The following is a 27,963-nucleotide window of genomic DNA, read 5'->3' on the forward strand; positions in this document are numbered from 1 at the left end:
AACCACCACCTCGGGCGCAGCTGCTCCTGGTGTCCTCATGCTGCAAGGCAGCGCTGGGCGGGCGCCACCAGCGAGGGCTGCAGCAGGCTGGGGTGGAGTGTCCTTGCCAGGAGGTAACCTGTTTTCTTTGCTTCCGGGGGCATGAGAAAGCAGAGAGGAGAGGGTGGTGCAAGGCTGAGCACGATCAGCTAATTCGTGAAGAGAGGATGAGGCTCTGCCCGACTTTGTTTTGAGGTGGGGTGATTCCCCGCAGAACCCGAGAACCGCCGCGGGGCCTTGTGAAAACCTGGGTGACAAGGTTCTGCCCCGGGAAGGAACGATTTCAGCTGAGATAGCGGTGACCGTAAAATACAGTTCAGGGACAGGTAATTAGTTGGCAGTCCCCAGGTGCCCTGAGAAGAGAGGGACGGAAGCGGGGAGGGGAGGGAAGCAGAGGCGGGGATAGGAGCCCTCTGTGGGGCTCTGTCACCATGAGCTCTGCTGGCCGCCTTGCCCTCAGCACTTGGTCCCTGAGGAGTAAAGGAAAAAGGAGAGGCTGCTGCAAACTTCTTTTTCTCTGCTAGGGCAATGAGTGGGAGAGATCCAAACCACAAGCAGTGTTTACTAGACTCGTTTTTCTTCATTAAGCTGTTATTACTAATAGAGTCAAGCTGTAGTTATTAATGGCAGATAATTACCCACATCCTGCGTTCACTTATCCCCTCTCGCAGCTCATCAGCAGGCACAGCATTGCCCACCATACCCTGGCTGGAGCAGGGCTCGGGGACGACGCCAGGGCTGTGCTCAGCAGCAGAGGGTCGTGCTGGAGGCTGCCAGGCAAGTGTTTGGAAAGTCCCTGAAGGGCTCCCTTGTTTCCTCCACACAACTGTAACCCACGGTCTTTGTCTGCTTCTAGCAGCCGCTGCCCGCTTGGATGTGGTCGTTGTTGGTGCCAGCGTGTGCTGGTGGCCTTGGGCTAATCTGGCTGATCCCTGTGTCCTGAGTTTAATGGCGCTTCTTGATCCAAGAGGATCTTGATCTTTGGGCCTGATCAGTCCTTGGGAGACTTTCACACACAACCTCTAAGTAGGTATGTTTCCCCTCTTCGGTTAGCTGTTTTCTGGTAATTGTTTTTCCATGCACATCCATAGGTACCCATAGAGCCCACTCACAGGGTGAGAAGGTGGCATTACTGGCACACAAGTACCAACGTGGGAGTGCACAGTAGAAATTGTATGTGCTAAGGATGCTGCATAAAGATTGAAATATAACCTGAACAAAATAAAGCTACACCTTGCCTTTTTGGGTCAGAATGAGGTAGAACAAGTCAATGCAAAAACAGCTAAAAAAAAATTTACTTGGGCTTGTACAGAGCATAGCTATGCAAGGAATTTTTGGTGCCCGTTGGTCTCATTAAAGCAGATATGCTTGGCTCAGGCCTTCTCACAGGATCCATATCTTAGCTACGCAAATAACAATTTCTTATCTCATTTCCCAAGGGCTGTGCAAAGGAGAAGGGTGGGAATACCCCAGAAAACACGAACCTCCTCTCTTTTCCTTGGAAAGCACCAGATCTGGCTGGCCCATCACAGCAAGAATTACCTGTGATGTGGTTTGCCTCAGATAGGGCCAAGGATAAACTTCTGAAGTAATGTTATTTTCCTTTGCTTACTGAAGCTTAGCTATAGAGGTAGCTAAAGGTGAAAAAAAAAAAAAAAAAACACGGCTAATCTGAGCAGAAACAGTTGCCCTTCCTTTCTGTATTGCTAAATAACTGCTATTTTGGGAAGGGGAAAGACATGAGAAACAGGACATTAAGGATCAGGCCTGGCTGTAAATTGTTTATTGGGAAAGAGGTGGCAATGGAGAAATGGGAATGGCAAAGAAGAAATGGGAGATCAAAGTCCTGCTGTTCTACACACACAAGCACCTGGCTGTGTGCCCTGGTGCAGAGCCAGCAGCTCCAGCGTGGTCCGTCTGCCACATGCGGGCACCGCTGCAAGAAGTGGCGTTGTTGGGAGGATCACAGGTTGGCCCCACGCTGGCCCTGCCGCTCTCGCTCAGGTCGTGCGTGGCAGAGCCCCGGGAGGGAGCTGGGGTGAGGGGCTCTGCTGACCAGGAGGTGGAGGGCTGCCAGGTCGCTCAGGAGCCAGGGTCTGCACAAGGTGGAGGCAGGGAGCTGCCAGACTTGCCTCTAGCTGACGGTGATGGATTTGCCCCTTCCCTTTGCCCCTCTCAGTCCCATCCCAGTCCCTCCCCTTCACAGTGATCATTACTTCAGCCTCTGGGTGTTTGCCCCCTTTCCCATGTCCCTGGAGGGAGGCCCGTGGCCCACCCCACCTCTCGCCCTCTGGGGTTGCTGGGCCTGCAGAGGGGAGGCAGCCCCTGCCAGGATGCTGGAGGACACGTGCTCCCACGGGGCAGGGAGTCCAAGGGTCGTGCAAGTGGCTCAGGACGCAGCAGCCTGACCCGTAGGTGAGCGGATCCACGACAGGGCGCCTGTGCTGCTCCATGGTTAACGTGGGAAGCTGCTCTCTCTCCTGCAGCAAGTTGCTGAGCACCTCCGCTGCCCTTCCCCATGCGCTGTCGTACAGTGCTGTTTGTTACTTGTGCAACGCTGCAGCAGGTTGTCTTCTACTGGTACCTGGGTACCTCATCCCCCCCTGCTTCTTTTGTATTTTCTCTTTTCCCTTTTTCTGTTTTTGCTCCATAACTTTCTATCTATCATCTCTATGTAACTTTCTATTTCTATGTATCGCTCAACTACAGACCCTGCACATAGATCTTTGTGCACATAGTCAGGGCTGAAGCTCCCACTCCTATAGTGCTGTTTGTTTGTGTTTGTTTGAAAGAAGCCGTAGCCTCCTCAGCCCCACTGCTGGCTTGGTTTGCAAAGCCGTCTTCAAAGGTGTGGGCTTGTGCTCAAAGGGGCTGTGTGGGCACAGTGGCTTTGCCCCAAAACCAAGCATTAATATTGGTGTGTGTTTCTCAGTTTTTAAGGCCCCTGCCTCTTGGGAAAAGTAAGGATGATTCCTCATCAGTGCCCCGAGAGACATCCCAGGCTGTCCACTTCCAGCCTCACTGCAAGTCAGATGATAGATAAACAAACAGCAGCGCTGGTCCCATCTGTGCAAGATCACTATGGAAACACTACTGGTGCTTGCTGAACCCACACTGCCAAGCACAGCCCATGCTGAATTTGCAGCCACGCATTTCCAAGAAAGACCCAAAGCCCATTCAAACCAGGCGCCACATTCTTTTCCACTCATTTTCCAGATGAGCTATTTATTTGCTATGGGAAAGACTGGCCTTCCCCTGTTGCAGCCTGTGCTCCTGCCCCAAACAGGAACAGAGCAGATCAAAACCAGTACTCTTCATGGCCAGCGACAGCCTGTGAGGAAGGAAAGAAACTTCCAGGAGGTGAAGCCGGCAGCAGTTAATGACTGATTATAGAAATGAGAGAACCAAGCAGCTTCTGCAAGGTGGCTAAGAGCAAAATTTTATTTCCAAAAGAAACTAGTAATTGGAAGTAGTGACAGTTGTAAGGCTTTCTGCTGAAGTTCAGTAGTTCTGACAACCTCCAGCAGCACGGCTGTAACAAAGACTGAAATTTTGCCTCAATACAAGGTGGAACTAACCCGCATGAACATTCCCAGGGACAGGTATAGGCAGTCATAGAGCTGCCAAGTCAAATGAGAGGTGAATGGAAGTTAAAACGCCATTTCATTCTGTTTATCACATCATCTCGTGTAAGTAAGTGTCTTATTCTGGCTCTGTCTCAAGCAGATAGATAGCACAAAAGCCTTATTAAAGCCAATCATCACTAGAGTTACAAGTAGCTGCAATTGCACCATGTTCTCATCAGAAGGTAAGTTTTCACAGACACCCAAGTGGGATGTGCTCCCCAACACCTTCCAGCAAGTCTGCATATCCCTTCGACTGTTAATAGATATTGGTAATGAGAATATGCCCTCTGCTTCTCTCCCCACAAAAAGCAAGCCTCTCCTTTGCAAGCTGTATTAGCTCAAGACCAGCATCGCACTGAAATCTGGCACACGGTCAGATCAGAGCACAGGCAAGAGCCCCAGCCGCCCTGGCCGGCGCTGTCAGTCACGCACGACCAGCAGCCCCACGTTCACGGGGCGGCCTGTGCTGCTGCATCCGACTCGGTGCAGCCGCAGGCAGGCACAACATCTCCTCCGCACGGGGCAACGCTGCTGGCCGACGGTACAGGCAGCCTACGGCCGGCCTTGGCCCGCGCTGACGCAGGCGAGCGGGAACGAGCCGCTGCTGCCCAGCTGCGAACTCGCACATCAAGGCAGAGCACTTGCTCCTCATCAAAATCTGAGGATTCCCACCAGCTGCAACCAGGAGTTCATGAAAACCAAATTTCTGATGTGTGCACACAGAGGTTTCACTGAACTCCTGAGAATTTTGGCTGTGGCAAGTACTTCAGCTCCCTTTTCTGAAAGCGTGGTCTTTACACAGAAACGATGTCATGGCCCCTACAGGATCTCTCTCAACAGTCTGCAAATGCTATTTATTTCCTTTGTAGTCCAGAGCACCTTGAAAATAAACACATTTTGGAAATAGCCAAAATAAAATTCTGAGCAATTTATCTCTGTGAAGAAAGAACACTTTCCTGCAAATACAAATTAGCAAAATGCTAGAATAAAGACTTTCCCAGCAGCTGTTTGGCATTATTTCTAAACTAAGAAAACCTAAACCATTTTTAATTTCTAGAGGATTTAATGTGATACCTAAACTTAATTTTAGGTTGGCATATATTCAGATTCTAATGAACTGGACAGTAATGGTTAGCAGCCTCTTCAAGTGCTATATATAAGTGGAGTTTGCAAATCATGTAATGTAGATGTCCTCAACGGACCAGCTATATACAGATTCTAAGTACTCACTGAGAAGAACCCATTTTAAATGTCTTTTTTCTGGAAAGCTGAATTCACCTACCTGTGAAGAGGTTAAGAGTACATGCTTAATAACCTGTCAAAATGTGCAGTTTTAAAGTGTGTTTATGTAAATCACCCAGGATTTCTACATGAACTGACTTTGCCTATAGTTGGGAATGAAAGACAGCTGCAAAAGAAATTCTGCACTGAAACTGGGTAATACATCAACAATAAAGAAAATCAACTGAGCAACAGTCTTGAAAATGCTTTATTGAACCGTGTGTCTTATTGTAATGTGCAGATGTGTTCGAAAAGACTACAGCTTGAAAAGTTTTTGAAAATCCTCAACAATCAATAAAAAAAGTCCCTACTGGGGGTAACTCTTAGTATAACCAGAGGCCTGGTGCAAAATTTCCCTTGAAACATTTTCTGTTGCAGAGACTAAAAGAAAACAAAGCTAGTACTGTTCAACGTGGAAACAACCGGAATTTGAGGATTTAAAATAAAAAAAAAAAGGGAACTTAAACTTCAGTCTACGGGTTGATTTCTTTTGCTGCTATTATTTTGGATTAGCATACACGTCACAGTTCTGTTGAGAACACCATCTGGTGTTCAAGTCTGTAATTTTATTCTAAAATGCTTGCAATGCTGCAGAGATGGAAGAACACAGAGAAAGAGAGGAGGGTGAGGTGAGAAAGACTTGTAAAGACACCATTATGGTATAAGCCTACTTTAGATTTCACCAGAAGCTGTGTGCACTTTTGTTTTTATAATCTAACTTTACATTCCAAAAAACAGAAAAAGCCCCCCCAAAAATCAAACCCCCAACAAACAGAAAAATGAAAAAAAACCAAAACCCACAAACCCCTTCTGTCCTTGCCTTGGGGCTATTCTGAAAGCTGATGCACAAAAACACTTTTCTTTTTTTGTTAAACAGGTAGGATTAACAGTATAGGCGTGTAGGTGTCATGATTCAACTAAAAGGGTTTTTCACTTTTTTATGCCAGAACAACAACAAAAAAGAGACAATAAATAAAAGGTGCTAAAGTTAGCATTAAGAATTCAATTGTAACATATTGACAATCTGGGAAGCCAAATCCTCAAGCTCTCCTGATACTGATAGGTCTCTGCAAACTATGAAGCAAATACATAAATAACTCAAAATATGATCGAGACTGTGAAGGTTTTTTTTAAACTAAGACAACATAATCCAGGTTAACTTTTTTTTTTTTTTAAACACAGTGAATATATGAATCATCTACACCTGAATAAAACATGTTAACAATTAAAAAATTTTAACAACCACAAAAAGGAAAACTTTAAACAAAAGTGAACAACATTTGATTTTAGGGCACACAAAAGCCCTTCGCAGTAGATTCCAGCAGTGGCCTTACTGTTGTGTCTCCTACAGATGCGTAAAATGAAGGTCAACTCCACATGGATGTGATGACTAACAGGGCAACATAATGGTCACACACAGCAAAACGCCACACCCGGGTAGCGACAATATATCCCACTGCAGAGTTTCCATTATGTGCGGGAACAGCACATAAAGAGGTCATTCAGTCACATATTATTCAAAAGCTACTTCGTGGCCACAAACTGCTAGTGAGCACTAACCTTTTTGTCATGTAACCTTTGAATAATGGGAAAGCTTTGGGTTTTATAGTTTTACTCCTTGTATTTAATTTTTAAATGACAAGGTCACTAAAACTCATGCACGCTGCAAAAAACGTCATGCAGTAGTTAAGGTAAACCATCCAAGCAGTTTTTATTCATTAATATTCATAAATACACACAGCAGCTTCATTAGAGATTTTTCATTTTTTCCTCTTCAGTTTGAATGTGGAGTATTAGGAGAGCCTTTTGCATGTCAAGGTACAGGACACAGAGCTTTCTGCTCTGCACTGCAACCTACATTTACCTGCTAGAAGTAAAAATTAGTTAAGTGGAAATGATTATCATATATATCTTTTCTCTCTTTCTTTTGAATGTACACAATGTAACAAGAGTGACAGACCTGAAATTACAATCACCAAAACAAACCCAAGATAGTTGTTGTCCACTTTCATTGGCAAATACAGCACAGAGGACATTGTCTGCGAAGTGGGATGTCATCAAAGAGGAGGTGGAGGAGGCTCGTTTCCTTTATTACTCTCTTTTAAATTTAGGTTTTCTAAAGCAACATCTAGAGGCATAATATCTACACAGCCCATAGCACCAAAATCGGCAATCTCCCCCCGCTCATCCTCATCTGAGGAGGAACTTTCTTCCCGCATCAAAGTGGACAGTAGAAGCTCTTGAACAAAGAGGCTGCAGTCTGCCCGCTCGCTTTCCATTGACTGACGCTCTGCTTCCGACATCTTAGGATCATTCAACCTGCACAGCAGCGAGGAAAGAGACAAGACAGGCAGTTGGTGAAAGCCCAGCTCGCTGATGGCACCACGGGCACGGGCTGACTGAAAGGCCCTGGCAAGCCATTCCTCCAGGAACTGCCTGGATACTGCTGCTCGTCCTCGGACGTGCCCACGTCGGACAACAGCTGACACCCCAACGCAACAAGCGCATGTTTAACACCTCCTGCTCCGGTCGCTACAACAGCCTTCACATAAGCGGATCCAAGGCCGAAGGAAAACACAAAGCTATTCATGAAGTTTCCTGCTATTCAGAGAAGTCTTTCGGGGGGGTACCGGCATTCCCTGGACACCCATTAGGTGCCTGTTTTTTCTCCAGGTCAACTCCTAAATTCACACACAGCACAAAATGCGTTCCTACAGGCGTAATGCCTACAGATCCCCAAAGCACAGTACACCACTCACACTGCCACTTCTCTTAGGGAATAGTGCCTACACCGATAAGCAAAGAAGTTGCTCGCTCCTACTCTGTCCTACCGCTAAAAGACAGCAACTGCGTGACATTTCCAGATACTTCTATTAAATTTCTCAAAAATAAGTTTCTGAATGGGAGATGTCACATAGTATTATTTTGAATTTAGATTAAAAAAAATTGTATGACATCAAAAGGTTGAGCCAAATCCAAGTTTCTTGATATAGGAACTGCTAAAATCACTCTGCTCTTCCTCAGCATCAAATAGAAAAACAAGACCTGTTTGGGGCAGGGGGGAAGGGGCATGCAGGAAACCTTTTGGTTTCAGAAGGTCAATACTCTGAACCTGATAAAAGAACCGGAGTGACAGAGTGGTGACTCCTCTATAAAACAAACCTGTGATCTAAATATAGTTTCTACAGCAGCCATGTATACTGTTTATTAATGGCATTCTTTATTTGCTTTGTTATTCATTCTCTAAAATATTTAATATATAAATGCCTATTCAACCTTCAGCTTTTACTAAAGATTAATTTCCTATTAAACAATACTGCGTTCTCATTCCACATTATGGCTCAAATTTACAAACTTACATTACTGTAAATGCCCTTGTTTTGTTGGAAGTAGAAGGGGAAATGAGCACAGTTTAGTTAAGTAATACCCCTTTAATTCCTTTTGAAATAGAGACACAGAAAATAATATTTACCCATTGCCTAGGAGCAGACACATAGTAGGGTTGAAAAGGAGATGTTACAAATGCAAACAAGAGCACGGTATATGTTAACTCCAGACTTGATCAGGGATTTGGCAGAAGTCCCTTGCCTGGAGCCAGAAGCAGTTTATATAGCCAAAACTCAAATTGTAAGACTAACTTCCTTTTCAGGGTCTGCAGAAAACAGCTAATTCACATTCAGGTCTAAACCTCTAAACACATTCCTAAACATGCAAAAAAAATACATAGTGTGCTTGTGCAACTGCCTCTCATTTTGCATACACTAGAACACCACTGGATATTCCTGCAGCCAACTCTTCAAGTTGGCTTTCTGGAAGCAAAAGAATTTCCTTCAGGCCAGCTATGAACTGCTACTCTTGGATATTAAATTTTGGATTTCCTCCTGACAGTGTGAGGAAACCGGTGAACATTTTATGATTTTATATATAAACACCTAACTGTATACAAAAACAACTGGAAAGCTCCCAAACATCACACTACTTATGAATACAATCCACAAAAGATGTGACATTTACTCTGATATTTTGAATATCGTAATAAAGCAGGCTACCACCACATCTTTAAGCACATTTGATGGAGTAAACAGGTTTAAGAACGCTTCAGTGTATGAAGCTTATTGCTTTTAGTGGTGCCACATTAATTCAAAGAGTGAAGTAGTCTTCCTTTAGATTTCAATTTATGGGTTACACATTCTGGGGCTGCTACTGATGTTAACATCAATATATTCTGATGATGTATTAGCCTATTAATCCTGGGACACACTTAATCACAATTAAGGACCCTGCTTCAGTTTACTAGGGTAAACACATGACAGTTCAAATGAACTCTCTATCAGGACTGAGGAAAACAGAAATGGTAAGAGAGAAATAAAAGCAAATCCACAGAACAAGTTACCTTGTAAGAAGAAACTGGGAATTCTGGATAGTCTGCTGACTGTTTTCTGTGTTAGATGTGTTGGTTGTTGTTGTAGATTGTGTAATAGTGGTGGTGACACTGCTCGTGTTGGTGCGTCTAGTTGCATTGCGTGCAGTCTCCAGTTGTTGTCTTGCTGCCTGTGCATGTTGTCGCTCCAGCTGCAGTTGCATCTGCAGCTGCTGTAACTGAGAGGCAGAAGGGCCAGAGGAATTGAGCTGTCCTCCTGCAGAACGCCTCACGCCTGATAACTGAGATAAAAGCTCTGCCGGAGAAGAGAAAATTTTCTGAGGTGAAATATCTTAAATGAGCATTACACAATAGAACAAATACATCCTGAACTTCAGAGCATCAGTTACTGCTTTTCATCAGTGAAATCAAAGACAAATAATGTTGCAGAGTCCATGAAGCTCTTGGGCAAAAAGACCAAGTTCATTCTGTCTCTCACAGCGTAAGGAAGATTAAGACTCATTTATGCACAGGTTCACTCCAAATAAGAAATCAAAGTTTAAAGCCTTCTAAATAGTAAGAGAGCCAATCTATAAGGAACGCCCTGTAAGTCATGTCCTTTGCAGTGATTCCCTAAAATGTTACTTCAAGTCAAAACAGCAGTTGACTAAGAAACCAGTTCAGTTAGGCTTTGGTTAGGGATTTTATTTTCCTCTCAACAAATATGCCTCCAATACAGAGGCTTCACCTTCCCAATATTCTGGAGGGAAGCTGTGCTGTAGAGAAGAGAAATATTCAGTTAATCAAAAAAATTTTTCTTTTAATTCAGTTATTCGAGTTATCTTGACTGAATCCTTTCTTCCTTCAGTTAAGAAAACATTTTCAAGTATTGCCTGACACTGAAGCTCTTGTTACAAAACATTTTTATTATTAAAATTTCTACTTATGCCAGAAGCACAGAGAAGGCCTAGCCATTAAAAAAATTCTGGCCTTAAGTCTTCCACCTCAGAGATATGGAATGTTTATGGCAAGTTTTGTACTCAAAAAATTTTTCAAAATACATACTAGCAGTAAATTACTAAACAGTAATTTAGTCTCTTCTACACCCCAAAGTTGTGCGTAGGCACTTCTTTGATTCAAGGAGGACTGAAGAATTAGGGGGTGATGTTGTTCCTGTCCCCTCCCCTCTACTTACAAAGCTATTACAGTAAAATAGACAGAAAATTATCTTGATCTAACAAAATACAATCCTTTTAAATAATTATGGGAAATAATTATTATAATATTTAAATAATTATGGGAATAAAGTGCAGTAATTTTGTGTCGGGAACTTCTAGATGGTCACTTTTATCAGCAGAGATAACCATATCAAGATTAAATAAATTTATATTTCATTTTAATTACTGGAAAACACCACAGGGAGAAAAATGTAAAAATGTAACAGATGCTACAAAAATTACTTATTTTAAATAAAAATTGCAACTTCAGGTGGTCTTCAAGATTTATCATTCCAGTTAAAGGAAAGATATATAAAACTGCCGGACAAGATGTAGCTGTATTTATTCTCACTGGAAGTTAAAGCTTTGAGTACAGCTAAACTATATTCTGGAAGCAGCTGTGAGCTTGAGACAGAGGCTTGGTATGATACGGACACCCAAACTGAGCAGAAGGCTAAATGCAACTTCCACCACCCTAGAAAAGATTCAAAAGAGCGTCATTTTATCACATATTTAATGCCCCTAAATGGGAAGGCCTTGCGAGGCTGAAAACAACCCGGGGCAGTCACTTTGCATTTGACTGCGCTGACCTAGCAGCTGTTGCAACAGAAAGAGGCCTGGCGCTCCAGGCTATGCAAACACCCTCCCTTCTTGAACAAACTCGACTACTTTTCAGACCCTCCTGTGACCTCATTTAACTCATTTATTTTCTCCTCTTGTTGCGATAGTTTCCACAGCTAATTTAATGAGTTAAATCAGGTCACCGAGGTCCAGCAGAACACCAGAGCCAGCAAAGAAAAGGCGAGGGCACCGCGACTGAGGAGGGCAGTGGAGTCGCAGTTCCCGTTAGGGACAAAGCCCTGTTACACTGGCGGGCTGGCTGCCTCTCAAGAAGTCAAACCCTAACAAAACGACGCTCCAGTTTTAGCATTTATGTCTTCTCAGCATCTGAAGCAAAAGGTGGAGAACAGGAAGTTCTGAAGTTTCCCTGGTATTTACACTGGCATGGTGAAAAACAACACAATAAAAACGTTAAGATTTTCCATCAGGAGAACTTTTGTCTTCAGAATCGTCTTCTTTCTCTCTTTTTTTTTTTTCCTCTGTAAAAAGTTATTTTCATATCAAAGCTAAACAAGTACTAAACAAATTATACCTGGAAACCCTAAGAGCACATCTTTGTGACTGTCTGCAGTTGAAAATGAGACTCCCTTCTTCCCGTCACAGCTTTCCTAAACTTGACCACAATATGCTGCAAATGCTTGTAACAATACATTTAAAAGCAAATTCGAAAAACCTCTGAAACGAGCAAGTCTGCCATTAAAACTGCATTCTGAATGTAAACCGAACATCTTTTACATGTCCATTTATAATACTCAAATTCAGCTAATTTCATTTTCATGAACTCTTTAGAGTTCATGCTTTGTGAAATTGTGCTAAAAGAAACTGAAATTCATAATCTCCTCCATAAACACCTTCATACATGGCAAATTAAAATGAGTTGTACCAATGCATGTCATGGAAGTTAGAAACAATTACGTGTAAAAACACATACTATCTGTGGACAGATTAGCCTTGGGAATAAGCCTTATATTTGCTAGAACAAAAAGCACGAGCTAATGGGGTAGAGACTTTAGGCTCAGCAGTTCAAGGCACAACCCCTGTGGACAATCCAGTGAAGCACACTGTCCATCAGTAACCACCCATCAGTTACACTTGCACTGTGGAGCACCTTGTAAATGCAGTTTCAGAACACAGAAAAGCAGGGCAACTGTTATCTCAAATTTTACATCTAAAAGTCTATACAAGAAAGATGCTGGGGTAAAAATCTGTGGCTTCAGCTCTTACCAGCTATAGGATCCATGGCTTCTCTATTGCTTGGAGAATATGAACTCTGAGAAGATGAAAGCCCGCCAGTGGAACTGCTAGTAAAGTGCATGTTTGATCTACGTGCGCGGGGGCCTCCCAAACCCCGGCCTGGGTGGAACATTCTACGTACATGCCGAACGCCACTGGATTCATCGTAACCACGAAGTTAAGAAAACAGAAATGTTTGGTGCTGGGTATTAAATGGCAAGAGCACTTGCTATGAGAAATACTTAGGGGCACACTATTCTTTCACTCAGGAAAGTGATTCAACTTTTAAAGTGAAGCTGAAGCGCACTGCAGCTACAGCTGCCAGTCAGACTTACAGATCTAACTCATGACCCCCAGCGCTGTGTACACCAAACTTCTCATCTTTCTCCAGCTTTTTACTATGTCTAAGAAATATCAAGATGGATTTCTTACTTTCTAGAAGTTTTCTACCAGTTAGAAAACTCTGACAATGCATGTTCAGCCAAGTTTATTACTGAGATATAGGGATGTTATTTCCACCCACACAAAAGAAAGAATGCTATGCTGGAGTAAGAAAAGGCTTTGTAAGCCATAACTTGTTACGCACAGATATGCTGAGTATAGCCAAGCTAGAACTATCTGTATGACTGAGGCTAAAAAGCCACCTTTAAACAAATTTAAAATGTTTTCCTATTACAGAAAGAAACTGGGCCTTAACGAGCTGTCCACAGTCTCTAGGGAAAGGATATACCTTGCAAAGAAAGCACAGCAATCATAACAACAAATATGTGCAGCCATTTGTGACAACTAAGTGCTCGTCCTGGCCTACAGAGCTGACTCTACTCAAGCTGTTAGGCCAACGTTGAAGACTCACAGTTTGACCTTCAGTATGTGGCTACCTGTGGTAGTGATGTAACTTTTCTTAGATAAAGCACAATTAGGCTTTAAACAAGAAATTTAAAATCATTTCTCAAAACAAATCATCCTCAAATCATCTACTTCTGGTCATATAAACACTTACAACATACTACTGAATCAGGATTGCTGCTTTCAGATACACAAAATAGCATCAGAACTAATGACCAGGAAAGATAAACTGTAGCACAGGTAGCAAAAAGATGGATGTCAAACTTCTTTAAATGTTTTTGCTATCAGAGAAAACAACACTGTCAAGTATACCTACAGTCTACTCACAGTATGATATTATTTAAAATTAAAAGGTTAATTTGCTAGTTGATATACAGATCTCCAGCAACTAAGTCCCAGGAGAACCAGACATGTGAACACTTGACTATAAAATCAAAACAAGCAGTTACAGTTATTGGATCGATCAGGCTAGTCTCTTTTGCTCAACTTAGGAAAGGATATTAAATCTCTAGGAGCTCTGTGTTCCAGTGTAAGATGAGCTGCAAAGTCATCTGTGACATGATTAGGATCCCCTCCAGGTAATGCTGCACATATTGGACAAATCTGAAATGACAAAGTAAGATAAAAAACAACTTTATCAACTTTACACAAAACACACAACACACATCACCGAGTCAAGCACGTGACACTGATTCTTATGCTTTAAAAATCACATTACAGGTATCCACAAATATACCTACAGCCCCATATTAAAAACAGTAAATGTGCTCAAGTGCAGGTGTTAATTTCAACATCTTTTCCTCTATGATTTCAGTGATACTATGAAAACCAGAAGTAGAATTTTTAAATCCAATGTGCAATGTCTTGAAAATTAGTCTTTGTACACCAACTGTGGCATAGACAGTAGGGTGTGATTATGCAGGATTACTACGTGCCCGCTTGCACCTTCCTGTGACATTACTGACTTTAGTCATTGCTCTTCAAATCCATAAATAATTTCTCATTTATACTAGCAGAGGAACTGTGGGAAGCAGAATGAGGCCAAACATGAATATCAAACTGAGGCCATCCATCCAGGTAGCATCTAATTACAGGTTTGGCAGAGAAGGGTTGATCTCCTCATCCCTACCCAACAGTATTTTGGGAGAAGGCACATATGTTTCTTGTTTTTTGTTTTTTTTTTTAAAGTCAAAACACACATTAACTAAGCAAAGCAGACCAGCGCCATTACAACTGTCATTTATCTCTTATTTTTTCTGAACGACTTTGCATACCTGCTTGACAAGCTGGGTTTTTTTTGTTTTTGTTTTAATAGTTTTGCAGGCTGATTTTGAAGTTTTAGAGATCACAGATCAAAAAGAAGAAAAAATCCATTCCATATAAATTTTTTTTTTCCTTGCAAATATTAAGTGCTCATTATTAACAGCACATGGACAGTTAAATACAACTGCCATCTATACAGTTTTCTCTTTTTTTCTTATATTCAAGTGGTCTCGTCTTTGTGGAGCAGCCCTGCCTGCAATGCAAAGCTCTGGCCCCTGGTGCTCTTCATGCATACACTCAAGTTGTTCACAGGAGCCCTCAAATGACTTTGGGTATTAAGGACACATATGTAATAGCACACACATCTGTCTTACTCTTTTGGAGGTGAGAAGGAGAATGTCTTTGAATACATTTATTGCAAAATCTCATCTGACTTTTAGAGTGCTGCTACATCTTTAGTGCCAGTTTAATTTTAGGAATCAACTCCGAGCAGAAAGGCCTTTTAAAAGCTTCTTGCTACAATCCTTGCCCCTTTATTTTCAATGCTCAGCATTTCTCTTCACTGAACTACTCTTCCCAGACTTCCCATCCCTACAGAAGCAATACGAGCAGACACTGTAGAGCAAAGATATTTTATTACGGCATGAGGGAGGACATAGCTACCAGTAATGCAGTGAGTCGACTGCAGTTACCAATTTCAAATGCCAGAGAAAAGCCTCACGCAAACAGAACCTGAGTGTTTAAGGTAGACCAGAATTTCATGAGACAAAAAAAGGCATATGACCCTTTCCTCCCACTCCAAAACTAAAAGCTCCCTCCCAAAGTAACTTTTAAAAAACCCTTTGCGATATGCAAGCAGGACTAAGGACAGTATTTTCACCTTTGCAGATTACCTTTTATAACTACTATGGCACATTTACCTGATAAAACCATGCAATTTTAGAGCAAAATCAAGAATAAAAACAGATGAAATGCAACATGAAGAACACTGATTTTAATCCATGATTTTGAAATGTATTTTTCTGCTATGAAAATTTCAATTTTAAGAGCTGCTTTTGGGCAACCTATCAAACAAATTATCTCCAGAAGAAATTCTCACCTCAAAACCACTGCACCATTATTAACAGGGGAAAAAAAGAACTGCTCTCTCTTCTTCCCAAGAAGACAGTAACAACCACCTTCCCCAGCAATCCAAATGTAATAAATATTCAATTATGCCAATATATCATACAGCTATTCAGTAGGGAGATAGGAATGTATGTATATACGATAGATGAATACAGAGTCCAGAGTCTTACTTTCAAGCAGCTTAATTTTCAAGCAAGAAAGTCCCCCTCCCCTTTTTTCACTGAGCAAGCAGAACCACATCATGAAAAGAACAATGTGTTTTGGAAAGTAATGAAACAAAAGAACCTTCTACCCAATTTAACAGAACAATGGAATTATGAACAGCCCATATTTCCCTGAAAAGAGGAGAGACAGTCCTTAGAAAAATATCATCTAGAAAAAAATGAAAAGGAACAGTAAGGAGAAAATTAGGCTCCTAACCCTGATTTTCTAGCATGCACAGAATTCAAGAGCTTTTTCATTAGGAAAAGTTCATAGAGCATTGTTAAAGGCAAACAAGAATTTAGTGAAACATTAGTGTTGACAAAATGCCTACCCGTCATTACAAAGACTGCAGCATCACTGATCAAGCGTGATGCAGCTAACATAATCACTGTTAGTATAATGTGCCTGAACAAGTAGTACAGACTAGAGGAAAACAGCATCAAGAAGTTTCTCCTGGAAGTTACCTTTTTTTGTGTTAACAAGTCATATTATTTTGCAATCCTCATTCGTATTTCATTCAAAGTTCTCGGTCGATTAGGCTCCAACTCTGACAGAGTACCTGCCTGTTTCCAGAAGCACTCTCATATTACCATTACCTCCCTATTTATATACAAGGTATATAATTATTTTGAGCTTACAGAAAGCCTGTCACTTGCACTTAACAGGAATTACTGTAACATTCAAGAATGAAACAGGAACCATTTACTTTGCCTCCTCTATTTTATTACTGCAAGAGAAGTTCTCATCAACTTTTCACAACATGTCAACAAGCTGGTCCTTACAGCTCAAGCAGGGGAGTCTAGTTACTGCCTTGCTGAACATGAGAGAAATCTGCTAAATGCAATGCAAGAGCAGAAAATTTGTGTCTTTATTCTGAAACATGAATCAGACATGACATTTGAGGAAGTTTCCTAGTATTTTTGGATTTGCAATGCTAGCAGACTTCTACTTGACTGCTGCATTTTTTTCACTGATTAGTCCACTTTATTGAAATTCAACAGCAACAATAACAATCATCATAATGACAGCCAGACTCTTCTGCACTTGCCCTGTAATACTGACTACTACCATTGGCCATTTGTTGGAGAAGAAAGGCTGATAATTACTGAGGTTTTAGCTCTCATCTAAATCATATGATTTTTTTATTTTTTAGAGTGGGTAATATTGAAGACTTTAAATAATCATGATATTTATGACTGCTTCCGTAGATACCACCATAACTTTTTGATTGAAGTACCCACAATTAAAGCAATTACCTTTAAGGTAATATTAAACTGCCTGTCTACAAATATTGAACATTGCTATATATGTAATAATACCAAACACCCAAGAAAATTGGCAGTCTCACCTTCTAACCTGTGCCACTGAATACAAAAATGGCATAATTCAATCCTGGCTTGCTAAAAGTATTAAAAGTATCTGAAGAGGACTTTTTTCCCCCCCTGTTGAACAACAGTGATTTACTGTTAAAAAAAAAAAAAAAAAAGAGAAAAAAGCGACCACCACCAAAATAAAAATAATTCCATCCCTGCAAGCCTGGTTTAAAGCTATCAAATAAGAACATCTTTAAATATCTAGAGCCACTGTAAGGACTAAATGTCAGTATCTAAACAGGAATAAGTGCTTGAAAGCCTAGAGCCACAAAGGTTTAGAGGAAAATATGGATTCTTCAGTAACATTATATAGTCTTTTACTAGCTATAGTAAAACTCCACTGCCCAGCTCTATGTATAGTCACGTTAAACGCTTAACACAAAAATTAGATTTAACACTTAGCACAAACACATACAATCATATTCAAGGATTAAAATATTGTCCTTTTATCACGAGTTTGGAACAAAGATGTAGTATAATAATATTGCAGACTGACCCACAACTGAACAGTAAAGACTTGCTTTCACACACACAACTCAAATCAGTGGAGTAGCAGATGTCTGAAATCACAAGACTAGGCTTTAGGAACTGAATTCTGGAACTCACAGCACAAACAAGAACATGTCAAATTTAATAACCTAGAATCTTAATGTTCTGTGCCTGGAACATATCACTGACATCAAGTGGTGCAAATCAGAATTACAATACCAAGCCACCACAGAAAGTCAGCCAGACGCGGAACTTTCAATGGCTAACGCTATGTTTAAAACTTGCAAAGTTAGAGAACAACACAAGACGACAGAACTTGTAGTGTGTCACTAACATGAGTTATGGTCCTGCAGTGCAGCTGACATGAACTGAAACAGTTTGCTTTCCTATGTTGTTAAGAAAGATCAGAATAGTCATTTCTTTACAATGCATTAATAATGAGTAATTTGCTTAAAGCATTCACATTTTTCTAGGAACCTAAAAAATGTAGAATGATTATAACTAGACAAGAGCACCCTGGAGGTCCTTCTATAATTACATATTCTTCCAGGGTTATCAGCATCCATACACAAGCACAGATCCATCCTCTGCTGCTGGAAAGACACCTCAGCCTCTTGGTTGAGAACTTAGGACTGCTGCTGAATTAATGCAACCGGCTTTAAAAATAAATATAAGACATAAGGTAACCCAAAAACAAGACCTACAGACTCTTCTAAAACAACAACAGCTTGAACATTCAAGCACCACCAGCATTTAGCTTCTTAGAGTTGCAACGAAGGCTGAGAACAAGCCTTTAATAGCATCAAAACTGAACTGCAAATTGTTCCTGAACACACCCAGACTTTTTTTTTTTTTTTTTTTAAACATAGCAGATAACCTGTCTTGCACTTAGGAAGAATTTCATACCTGTAACATCTTTTGGCACAAGCAGCAATTGCATCTAGATGATCAAGACACTTAATAAAAAGCAGAACCAACCACTTTTTCCAATATGGTATATGTTGTACAAATGAAAACTATGATGACCATTAACTGATAATGGACATCAATAGAAAAATCAAGCAAGTGGTGAGGTGAAAGGAAAGAGCAAATGCCACTCCATAGATCAATTTAATTTATAGTGCTATTTTTGCATAAGGGAATGAACCAACACTGTCTAAATTTTTTCAACAGGATTTAGTAATTTTTATTTACTTGGGGAGGAGAGAGAACCCATGTTAGCCCTATCTTTGTTAAAAAAATATATATATTAAAACTCTTATACATAGATTTGAATTTCAAGAGCACCCATGAGTAGGGTTTTTTTTTTTTTTAATAATTGAAAAGCCTTTCCCAGAAAAGAAAAATATTGTGATAATGCTTTAGAATCAGGAATTTACATGACATGATTATCCAAAGAAGTTATTTTTTGCTAAACTGGTTTCTCCTGCTCCCAGAGACAAACAGAATAACAGGAACTAACATCTCAGATAAAAAAAATCAACAGAAATACTTATGGAAAAGTATTTTTAATTCTATCAACTGTCCTAATGGGGAGAGGTGGAAAGAAACCCTTGGCTTAACAGCAACAGTTCCAACAGAACAACTTCTGATTCACAAATACACCTAGGCCATTACAAAAGCTGTTTAAAAACAGACAGTCAAATTGGTTACATACCTTCCTTTCTCTGCAAATTACAGAAGACTGGCATAGCTAGAGTCTTACAAGATACTGTGAACTGGTTTGGCAATTACACAATTGGTTGTGACAAAAGGGAGACATATAATACAACAGAATAACCATGAAAAGATTCTAAATATTGTCTTAGAGAAAATAAGCTCCTAAACATGGCAGCCTTACTATCAGGGTAAACAAAATGGCAACCATACTAGAAAAAAGCAATTCCATTATATCAGGATATCTTTAAAATGTAGAAAAATTCTGATGACACTTTCAAATGCAGGTACATGTTTTCCCACAAGGCATTTAAATGAACATATGCTTCAAGGAAAAACAGAAAACCAAAGGGGAATACTAGTTTTCCAGAAGAAAGATTATTTTTCATATGCTACCATCACAAACGAAAACCAATTCTGAAGCTTCTTACCACTTCTGTTGATGTTTCTGCATGTTCAGAAGTAACGTGTTCTTGAAGAGATGTTTCCGTATAACCCATTTTTCCACAATAAGGACAAGTAAAAGACTGTGGTTGCTCTACAGAGAAAGCTTCTCCACCATAGTACAAATCTAGAACAGAAAATGTTTTGATAGAGATTACTTTTTAGCAGTAAAACAAATTATTTTGTCCATGAAAATCTGTGTGTATGAATGCATGTGAACGTAATCACTGAAAAATTAATCTGGTATTTGATTAAAATGGGTATTTTAATTCTGTATAAAAGGCATATTCTGATATTCAAAAAGTGTTCAATTACTGAACTGACAAAAAACAGACCAAATTTCATTTTCATTAGCAAACATAACATAGTTTTCTAATATTCAATAGCAGCAAAGGTTGATGGTGCTGCCAAACCTCCACTTTTCTGCCAGTTTTATTATTCCTAATACTAGGTCACCTACAGTAATTTAGACTGGCTTAAAAGAGCTTTCAATAACTGAACTCTCCACTCTACTCTTAAAATTAGATTTAAAACAGTAATTTAGAAGTACTGAGTGACTCAATATGAACAATATTTGTGCCATACCTGAACCACTGTTTAACAATAAGAAGTTTTAGAAAAGTCTTGAAGATAAATTGTAGAAGCAGAATTGATAAAGAAAAAGGAATCAGAAAAAGGAATCAGAAATCTGCTACACACCAGTTTCAACATTTAGGCTTGTTGAATTTAGACACTTTCATACTACTGATGAAGTAGGCACCTTTAAGTTGCTAGTTCAGCAGTTCTCCAAACTGATCACGAAAATTTAACAAACTATGCAAGAAAATAATGCTTTTCTTTCTCTTTCTCTGCAGGGATTGTGTATTCTACAGGAAAGATGAATAAGCTTTACTCTAATTTGCAAATCAAGACAAAAATGAGGTTTTCTTGAGCAAATAATTTAAAATCTTTCACAGACATTTTTTGCTAGGACTTACTGATAAATAACAGATATACAGAGAATTCTGAATATTCTGTTCTAATTAAAAATTGGACAAATTTCAATGAATACAGGAACTTATGTTCTGCACCACAAGGCAATATCCATCTAATGTATATCCACCTAACATCCTTCTGCAAGTATAAGTAGCAACTTCTCAAGGTTTATTGCATCTTCTGCTATTGAACTGTCTTCAATAGATGACTAGGAAGAACAGAACAGCATTTCTTTTGTTTCTGCAGCCATACAAAAGACATTGCTTAAGCTAAAGAAATTAATTCTCAGAATGAACACACCAATAAGATGTTGCTGTAGATGCTGCATATTTAACAAGACAGTTTGCATACAATATTTTACTAATAACTAAGTTTTGAGTGTTAACACTCCATGATCAATGCAGGAAACTCCAGCTTATTAGTATCATGATCGTAAGTGCAGTTAAAGATACCAGATCAATACAGCTCCATAGATGCAACACACTGCAGAACAAAAGTGTTCAGTAAGTCCCTGCCCCCCTTATTCAGAAAACTACTTCGGGAAAACCTCCATGCTGGAGGATGAGAGAAAGATACTTCCTTTCCAGAGGCAGCAAAAAACGCCCAAGTAGATACTGCCTGACAAACTGAGCATTTTAGCCAGTCCATCAAATTATCTGTCACACTAAACTTAAGTTCCATCCTGAACCTAGACTCTTATTTCTAAGACACACACACACACACACGAGAGTACCACATGCCAAACTACCCAGGAAAAGTTCCCAGCCAATTAAGTCATAGTTCTTCAAAGCAGCATTTGAGGTTCCTTGAATCTTCTGTACACTGAGGTAGAATAGTAACTTTTCAATACAGAGAACAGAATTGCAAATTCAGATGTGAGTGAAATGGAGAACTATGCAGACAGAGTCAGCATCAGTGTACATCGGAAGAGATGCCTCCCAAAATCTGAAAGTCATTTACATAGCACTAACAAACAGAAGCCTGGAACTATGATTAGAGGGAACCTATATGTCTTAATTCAAAATATCTGTCCTTACCTGATCCCTAGAAACCACAGGAAGAATTAGTGAGGCTTGGAAGAGGAAGGTCTATTAAGGAAGATCTACTTTCCCACATCTGAGAGAAAGGTCATTGGCCACCACTTAAACATATTCTACTCAACTGTAGAAAACAAAGCTACCAGGCAGGAATAAAACATCTTACAACTTAAATCTGCTCATTAAGTTTAGAAGCTAAGTATCAATCAGCCTGAGAATGTTTACTGCATTGTCAAAAGACAAAAAATGCAACAGGAACAATATAAAATTCCCAACATCAAAGTTTTTAAAACTTTGGTACTTACCCCTCATTCAAAATTAGTTTGTGTTTTTTATGTATGGGTAGGTCAGTGCTACAATTACTCTGGCAGGCGGCCAGAAAAGAGCTGGGGCTGAGGCAGGATTACCCCAATAGCATTTCAGAACTCAGACAGCCCCTGTGTCAAGGCGGTGAGCAGTAGCAGCCTACATGATGAATCAGATTTATTTACATGCTTAACTACCTTTCAACTTGAATAGCTTTCCTGAAGTTTTAGCATACACATTTTCAATGTGGTGACCACTCTTGTTTGCAAGTCTTCCATGCTTCTTTTATTTACATGATATAGAATAAAAAGTTACATGAAAATCAACCCGTTTCAAGTGAGAAGTGTTATCTGTGGAGCCTAGCAATGAGGAGGAATACTAAGGGGATCATTTCAGATATAACACAAAAGAATTACATAATTCAGAGGACTCCAAAATATTTGAATGAATTGCTAACTAGCACCACTTTCATGCATTTTTCACAGAGTACTCTTCTGAAAGTTTCCCCAAGATTCACATTCAGTTTCCAATTTTCATGTTGCCAAAAACCTGAGCGGGGGTAGAACATCGCCAATATGCCGAGGCATACTCAAATACAAATAATTTAAATATGCCATTGCTTCAAATGAGCAAACCAAGAACAATGCTCACAAGGGACAAGTTCTAAGTCACTGAAACAGTCTGAAGGGATTAGCAATACACAAAGTGGAATGTCCACTCTTTCAGAAAAATACAACTGAAAGGATAAAGATTCAAAATAACAGGTACCTAAAGCATACAATGCAAAATGCTTCAGTGACGATGGATGAAAGAATCCTCCTTAACATTATTTGAGTACAAATTCTAATTAAAGAAGCTCACTGCACTATTTGTTACAGCATATACCAGAAAGGAAAAGCTTAAAAGCATTCTTGCTTCTACAGTGTCATTCCACAGGGGAAATGCAGTAAACTTGAGTTCTCACTTTTTCACTGTCCTAAAACTCTAAGAAAGTTGAAACCTATATAAAGGCTTCAGGAGCAAAATAAGTGAGATAACCAAACTTCTGAAATCAATAGCTAAAAAACCTCAAAGCTTAACTACTTTTAATCTGCCTAAAACAGTATATGCAAATACTATACTGTTCTCTGAAACTCAGTAATTCAACAAGAAATTCTGCAAAATATTCTCCCTAACTGTGGGAACAGCAAAATGCCAGTCTCACATACACACACACACTCTGAAAGTTAATGATAATGTATTTAGCTGATCCACTGATTTCCCTCAAGCTTTGGTATGATCCTCATGGTGATGATTAAATACTTATTTACTGGTTGTAAAACCAAGTCTCCATCTTTGCAAACATGGACGCACACACGCAACAACATGAAGTCAATTTCCCTCTGAGGACCGTACCCAGCTGAGCAATCTCATTCCAGGAAATCTGGCACCTTATATACTGATTTGGATAAAATAAAAAGACGACAACTTGAAGCAGCAAGCCAACTGAAAAAGAAGGGGAATATCACTTTATTACCCTTCAAAAGATTTTCATATAGAACTAGATATTATTCTTGAATGTTGTATCTACTATCTAGAAAAAAAAATCCTTCAAAATTATTACATGCTCTGAATACCTCTGCCTAAAAACCTCACCTCATTTCATGAGCAGAAGCATTTTGAAGTATGAGAGAATGACTGTCGAGCGAGTGAAGAGTTAACAGGACTGAAAAAGTCTGCCAACTGATATGCTCAAGGCTGCAGACTAGAAGAGCTAACAGGACTGAAGAACGCTGCCGCCTGACAAGGCCGGGGAATCTGCACGGACCCCCAGGGAGGGAGGAAGCGACAGGGAGGTGTTGTGGTCTTGCCTCGCTAGCAGGGTCCTTCCAAGCAGACAAACAGTTCTGTTATTATGAAACTCGCCGAGGTCAGCAAAGGCAGTGCTTGCCCAGAGCCCCAGCCGTATAAAAAGAGACTTGGCAGCTAAGAGAGTTTGAGCAGGGACAGGAACATGACCTGACCATCCTCTCCGGCTGGACCGTGAGTACTTCCCCCCCCCTCCCCTTTTCCTGGGACGCTGGGTTAAGGTAACTCCTCGAGGTTGAGAGCCCTCTCACTAAGAGAGTGAACAAGAAAGCTGTCAAATAGGGATAAGCAGTGCTTCCAATTACTAGCGCAGTAATTGACGGTTTTGGGCTATCCTTTCTGAATCAGTAATCGATGGTTTCGGGCTATCCTTTTTGAATCAGTAATCACGTTATTTTAATGGATGTTACTAATCTAAGAGCTTGTGTGAGAAAGTAAACATAGTATTTTTATTACGTTACTGTCTCAGTCATTACTATCAAACCTTCATAGCGTGACAACGACCAAACTCAGCTTCCCAGATGAACAAATGGCACAGAGCTGCAAGTAGTCTGAAGTGAGTGGTAAATAAACCAGGATGCAGCTAAAAACTCTCTTCCTTTGATATACTTAATTCAGTCCAGATGTCAAAAGTTTCATCAGTACAGGGTGTTCTGTCACACCAGGGAGGGGTTTGACGGCTACTGTTTCTGGCCCTTACTTTTAAAGGATTTGAAACAAACCACTTATTAATAAAAATAATAGTCTATTGGTCTGAGTTCAAGCCTCCTGGTTATACTGGCATATATACTCCAGGTAATACCTGGTTCCAGCCTCCTGCATATTCCTCCCACTGCTGCCTCCTTTCACTTCTTGTAACTCGCAGCAAACTTGCAATTGCATGCTAGACAAGTATGCCTTCCTTGAGGGCGTAAGGGAAACCTCAATAAGAAATGAAATCACTTACTGGCTAATCCAAAGATTTTTCCTTCAGAAGATTACACCTCACTCCTTTTTCCTCCTTGATCTTAATCTCTCTCCACCTTTTATATAATGAAACTCCTGCCCCACAGAACTTTTCTAATCTGAAATACCAAGACACCAGATATGTTTTCTTTTAAAATATAACCTAAATGAAAAAAGAGGTTGGTAATTGAGTGTAGAGTGAATTGTACCTTTTCGTCTATTTTTAAAGTTGCTGAATGGCTATTTCTCTACCTGTCCTTTTTACAAAGACATCAAGAATTCTCAAGAAATTAATGTAGTCATGCTATTAACACTCTCAAAGGCTCATAAGGCCCTAGTGACTAGAAGTATGGGAAAAATGAACAGGCCAGGCCTCTAAGACTGCAGAAGTGAGGCATCCTACAATTATATTACTGTTTCCGTTTACAGTTATATTACTGTTCTGATGAGACTGGCTCATGACCAGAGAATTATCCCTTCTGGCCACAAAGAAATCTTTCAGATAATGAATTTTGATTTTTTCCAAACACTTTCCTACACAAAATTTTGAGCCTGTAACTCCTCAAGCTCCTCTGGACTGCTAAAGACCTCTTTTCAGAAGAGCTAGGAAGGAAGAAAGGCTTGTTCAGAAAGAAAAGGAAAAAAAATCCTGACTAAACACATCTCTCCAGGAGAAGATTTCTTACACATATGGCTTATCATATAGAGACAAGTACAAGAAAGATAGTAAAAGGATCAGAACACTCTGTAAAGGAGAATCAACAACAGCTTATAAAATTAGATTTCAAGCCTAACGGTGTTTGGAAGGTATAGCTTTCTAAAGAAAATGGATTTATGAAAAAACTCAAACAAAAAATGAGCAACCTCGCTTTATCATCCATCTATAGCCACAAACTGCATTTATTTAACAACTAAATCTTTAAATAACACGTTCTTTACCTATGTAGGAAGTTGGTAATGAGACAGAAAAAGTGTGGTATGATTCTTTAGGTAAAACCAATCTTTGAAAGAGATGAATCAGGCATATGCTTTATAACACCTTGTACACTGTTAAGATGTATTTCTTTAGAAGGGTACAAAGAAGCCAGGAATTTTAGTTTCATTTACTAAATGAAGTGTAATTTCATTTCAATTGGATATATCCCTAGAAATAAAAAATGTTGGTACTACACAAGTTGTTGTATATTGACAAAAAGTATTTCTCACATCAACATTTGAACTGAAAGGTAAAAGAAACTAAATAGTGGCAAACATCACCTTCTAAAAAAACCATTCCTCTACCAGTGATCAAAAAGCATTACTATTCAAACGATATTATCCTGAAAACTGTTTCTTCTGTTTTGCTGCATATTTTCTGACCAAAAACCTTTCTAAACCTTGCTAGCTACTCTGCCACAAGTTTAAAGATACAATGCTTACTCACCCTCTATTTATAAAAATTCATACAAAGAAACAGGCCAACAGGGACCCTATGAAATCCACCACGGACAACTGTCCACCCTGCCCTGGGATGGCAGAGCCCTAGTAGTGACACTGGCCAGCGGCAGCAAGCGGAGCAGGGGCAGCGGAGCAGGGGCAGTGTGCCCTGGGCAGCCCCAAGGGCAGCAGCGACCTAGGTGGTGAGAGCGAGGGCACAGCCCAGGGCAAGGGCAGGGCAGGGATGGTCCCTCTCCTTGGCCTCGTTACACCCTGGCTGGACACAGCCTCCAGCGTGGGACCAGCGCAGGAGAGATGTCCACAAACTGGAGTGGATCTGGGGAGGCCATCGAGCTGTTGGGGCTGTAGCCCTTGCCCTGCAAAGGGAGGCTGCGGGACGGGGTCTTGTTGAGCCTGTAAAAGAAATGGCTTCAGGGACACCTCACAGCAGCTCCTTGTATGAAGGAGAGGAGTCAGGCTCTTTACAGAAAGAAAAGTTCAGACCAGATATAAGGAAAACATTTTCCCCCATGCAGACAGCTGAGCAGCAGAGCAGGCTGTCCAGAGAGACTGTGCCATCTCCATCCTTGGAGGTTTTCCGGACCAAACTGGATAAAGCCCTAAATAAGCTGGTCTGACCCCACAGCTGACCCCACTTTGAGCAGGAAGTTGGACTAGGGACCTCCCAAGATCCCCTCCAACCTGAATTATGCTAATGGTTCATCCTATGAAACTAACAAAGACACACAGTAATACAGCTGTACCATTCATCTGGACTCTAGTATACTGTCAATCATATATTGTGTCCTGCTTTATCGACTGGAGCGATCTACTTCCTGCACGGAAATCTCTATTCCCCTTATTTAGAACTCTCCTCTTTCACCAAAAAGGCAGTGCAAGAGCCACTTTTGCTAGAGTAGAATACCAGCTCAGTCAAATGTGGAAACAGCTGCTAATTCCTTCCAGCCACAGCATCAGTATTTCAATCTTTTAGCAAGATCTGAGTACAACTATGGCCAGTAGGAAGAAACAGTATATCCTCCATTTTTATTCATGCAATGAATGTCATCAGTTCTCAGTCTCAGTATTCAACCACAGAGCTAGGGAGTGCTGAGTTAAATGCTGCAGAATCAGACACACACTTTTGGGGCTGACAGAGGCTATGGCAGGTATTCAGTTTATTTGACTAGTTGGATGTTTTGTTTCTCTAGCAGCTGTCAGGGTCCTGACTGCACAAAATGGCCTTAACTGCCCCGATCAGCCTCAACACAGCTCTCTGTGCACACACCTGCTGCCCACAAGCCAGATTCAAGCGCAGCACTCCTGGCCCTGGACTATGTTGCACCCGTGCCTAGCCCTGCCTCCTGCTGTTTTAATTGTTTTTTCTGCATTGACCCCAGACCTGACTTGTTGTTCTTGCTCTGTTGTGTAATGGGATCTGTTCCTTGTCACCAGCCCTGCCTTGCACACCCTGTTTGGGTGCTGCAGGACTGCATGCTGTTAGTGAGGATATAGCCCCTCTCTGTACTGTGGTCACCCTCAGCCCCAGGTACCACGAACAAGCACAGATGCTGATGAAGATTACAAGGGATTTGATGTCCATCTGTCAATACTGAGCATTGCCAACACAGCAGATGCTGCTTGATGGCAGGGGCC

At 40.6% G+C, this 27,963-nt stretch overlaps 1 protein-coding gene across 5 annotated transcripts in view; it reads right to left on the minus strand.

The window, feature by feature from the left end:
- Positions 1-6,632: 6,632 nt before the first annotated feature.
- Positions 6,633-27,963, minus strand: part of KCMF1 (potassium channel modulatory factor 1) — a 53,846-nt gene continuing 32,515 nt past the window's right edge. For all 5 annotated transcript variants that reach the window (XM_067315262.1, XM_067315263.1, XM_067315261.1 and 2 more), the window contains 5 exons: positions 19,768-19,907; positions 13,725-13,826; positions 12,369-12,543; positions 9,340-9,622; positions 6,633-7,265 (listed from right to left, as the gene is read on the minus strand). In XM_067315262.1, coding sequence (XP_067171363.1) covers positions 7,004-7,265; positions 9,340-9,622; positions 12,369-12,543; positions 13,725-13,826; positions 19,768-19,907 — 962 coding nt within the window. In that variant the 3' untranslated portion in view covers positions 6,633-7,003. The remainder of the gene's footprint in view (positions 7,266-9,339; positions 9,623-12,368; positions 12,544-13,724; positions 13,827-19,767; positions 19,908-27,963) is intronic.

This window comes from Apteryx mantelli, chromosome Z (genome assembly GCF_036417845.1).
Source record: "Apteryx mantelli isolate bAptMan1 chromosome Z, bAptMan1.hap1, whole genome shotgun sequence".
NCBI lineage: Eukaryota > Metazoa > Chordata > Aves > Apterygiformes > Apterygidae > Apteryx > Apteryx mantelli.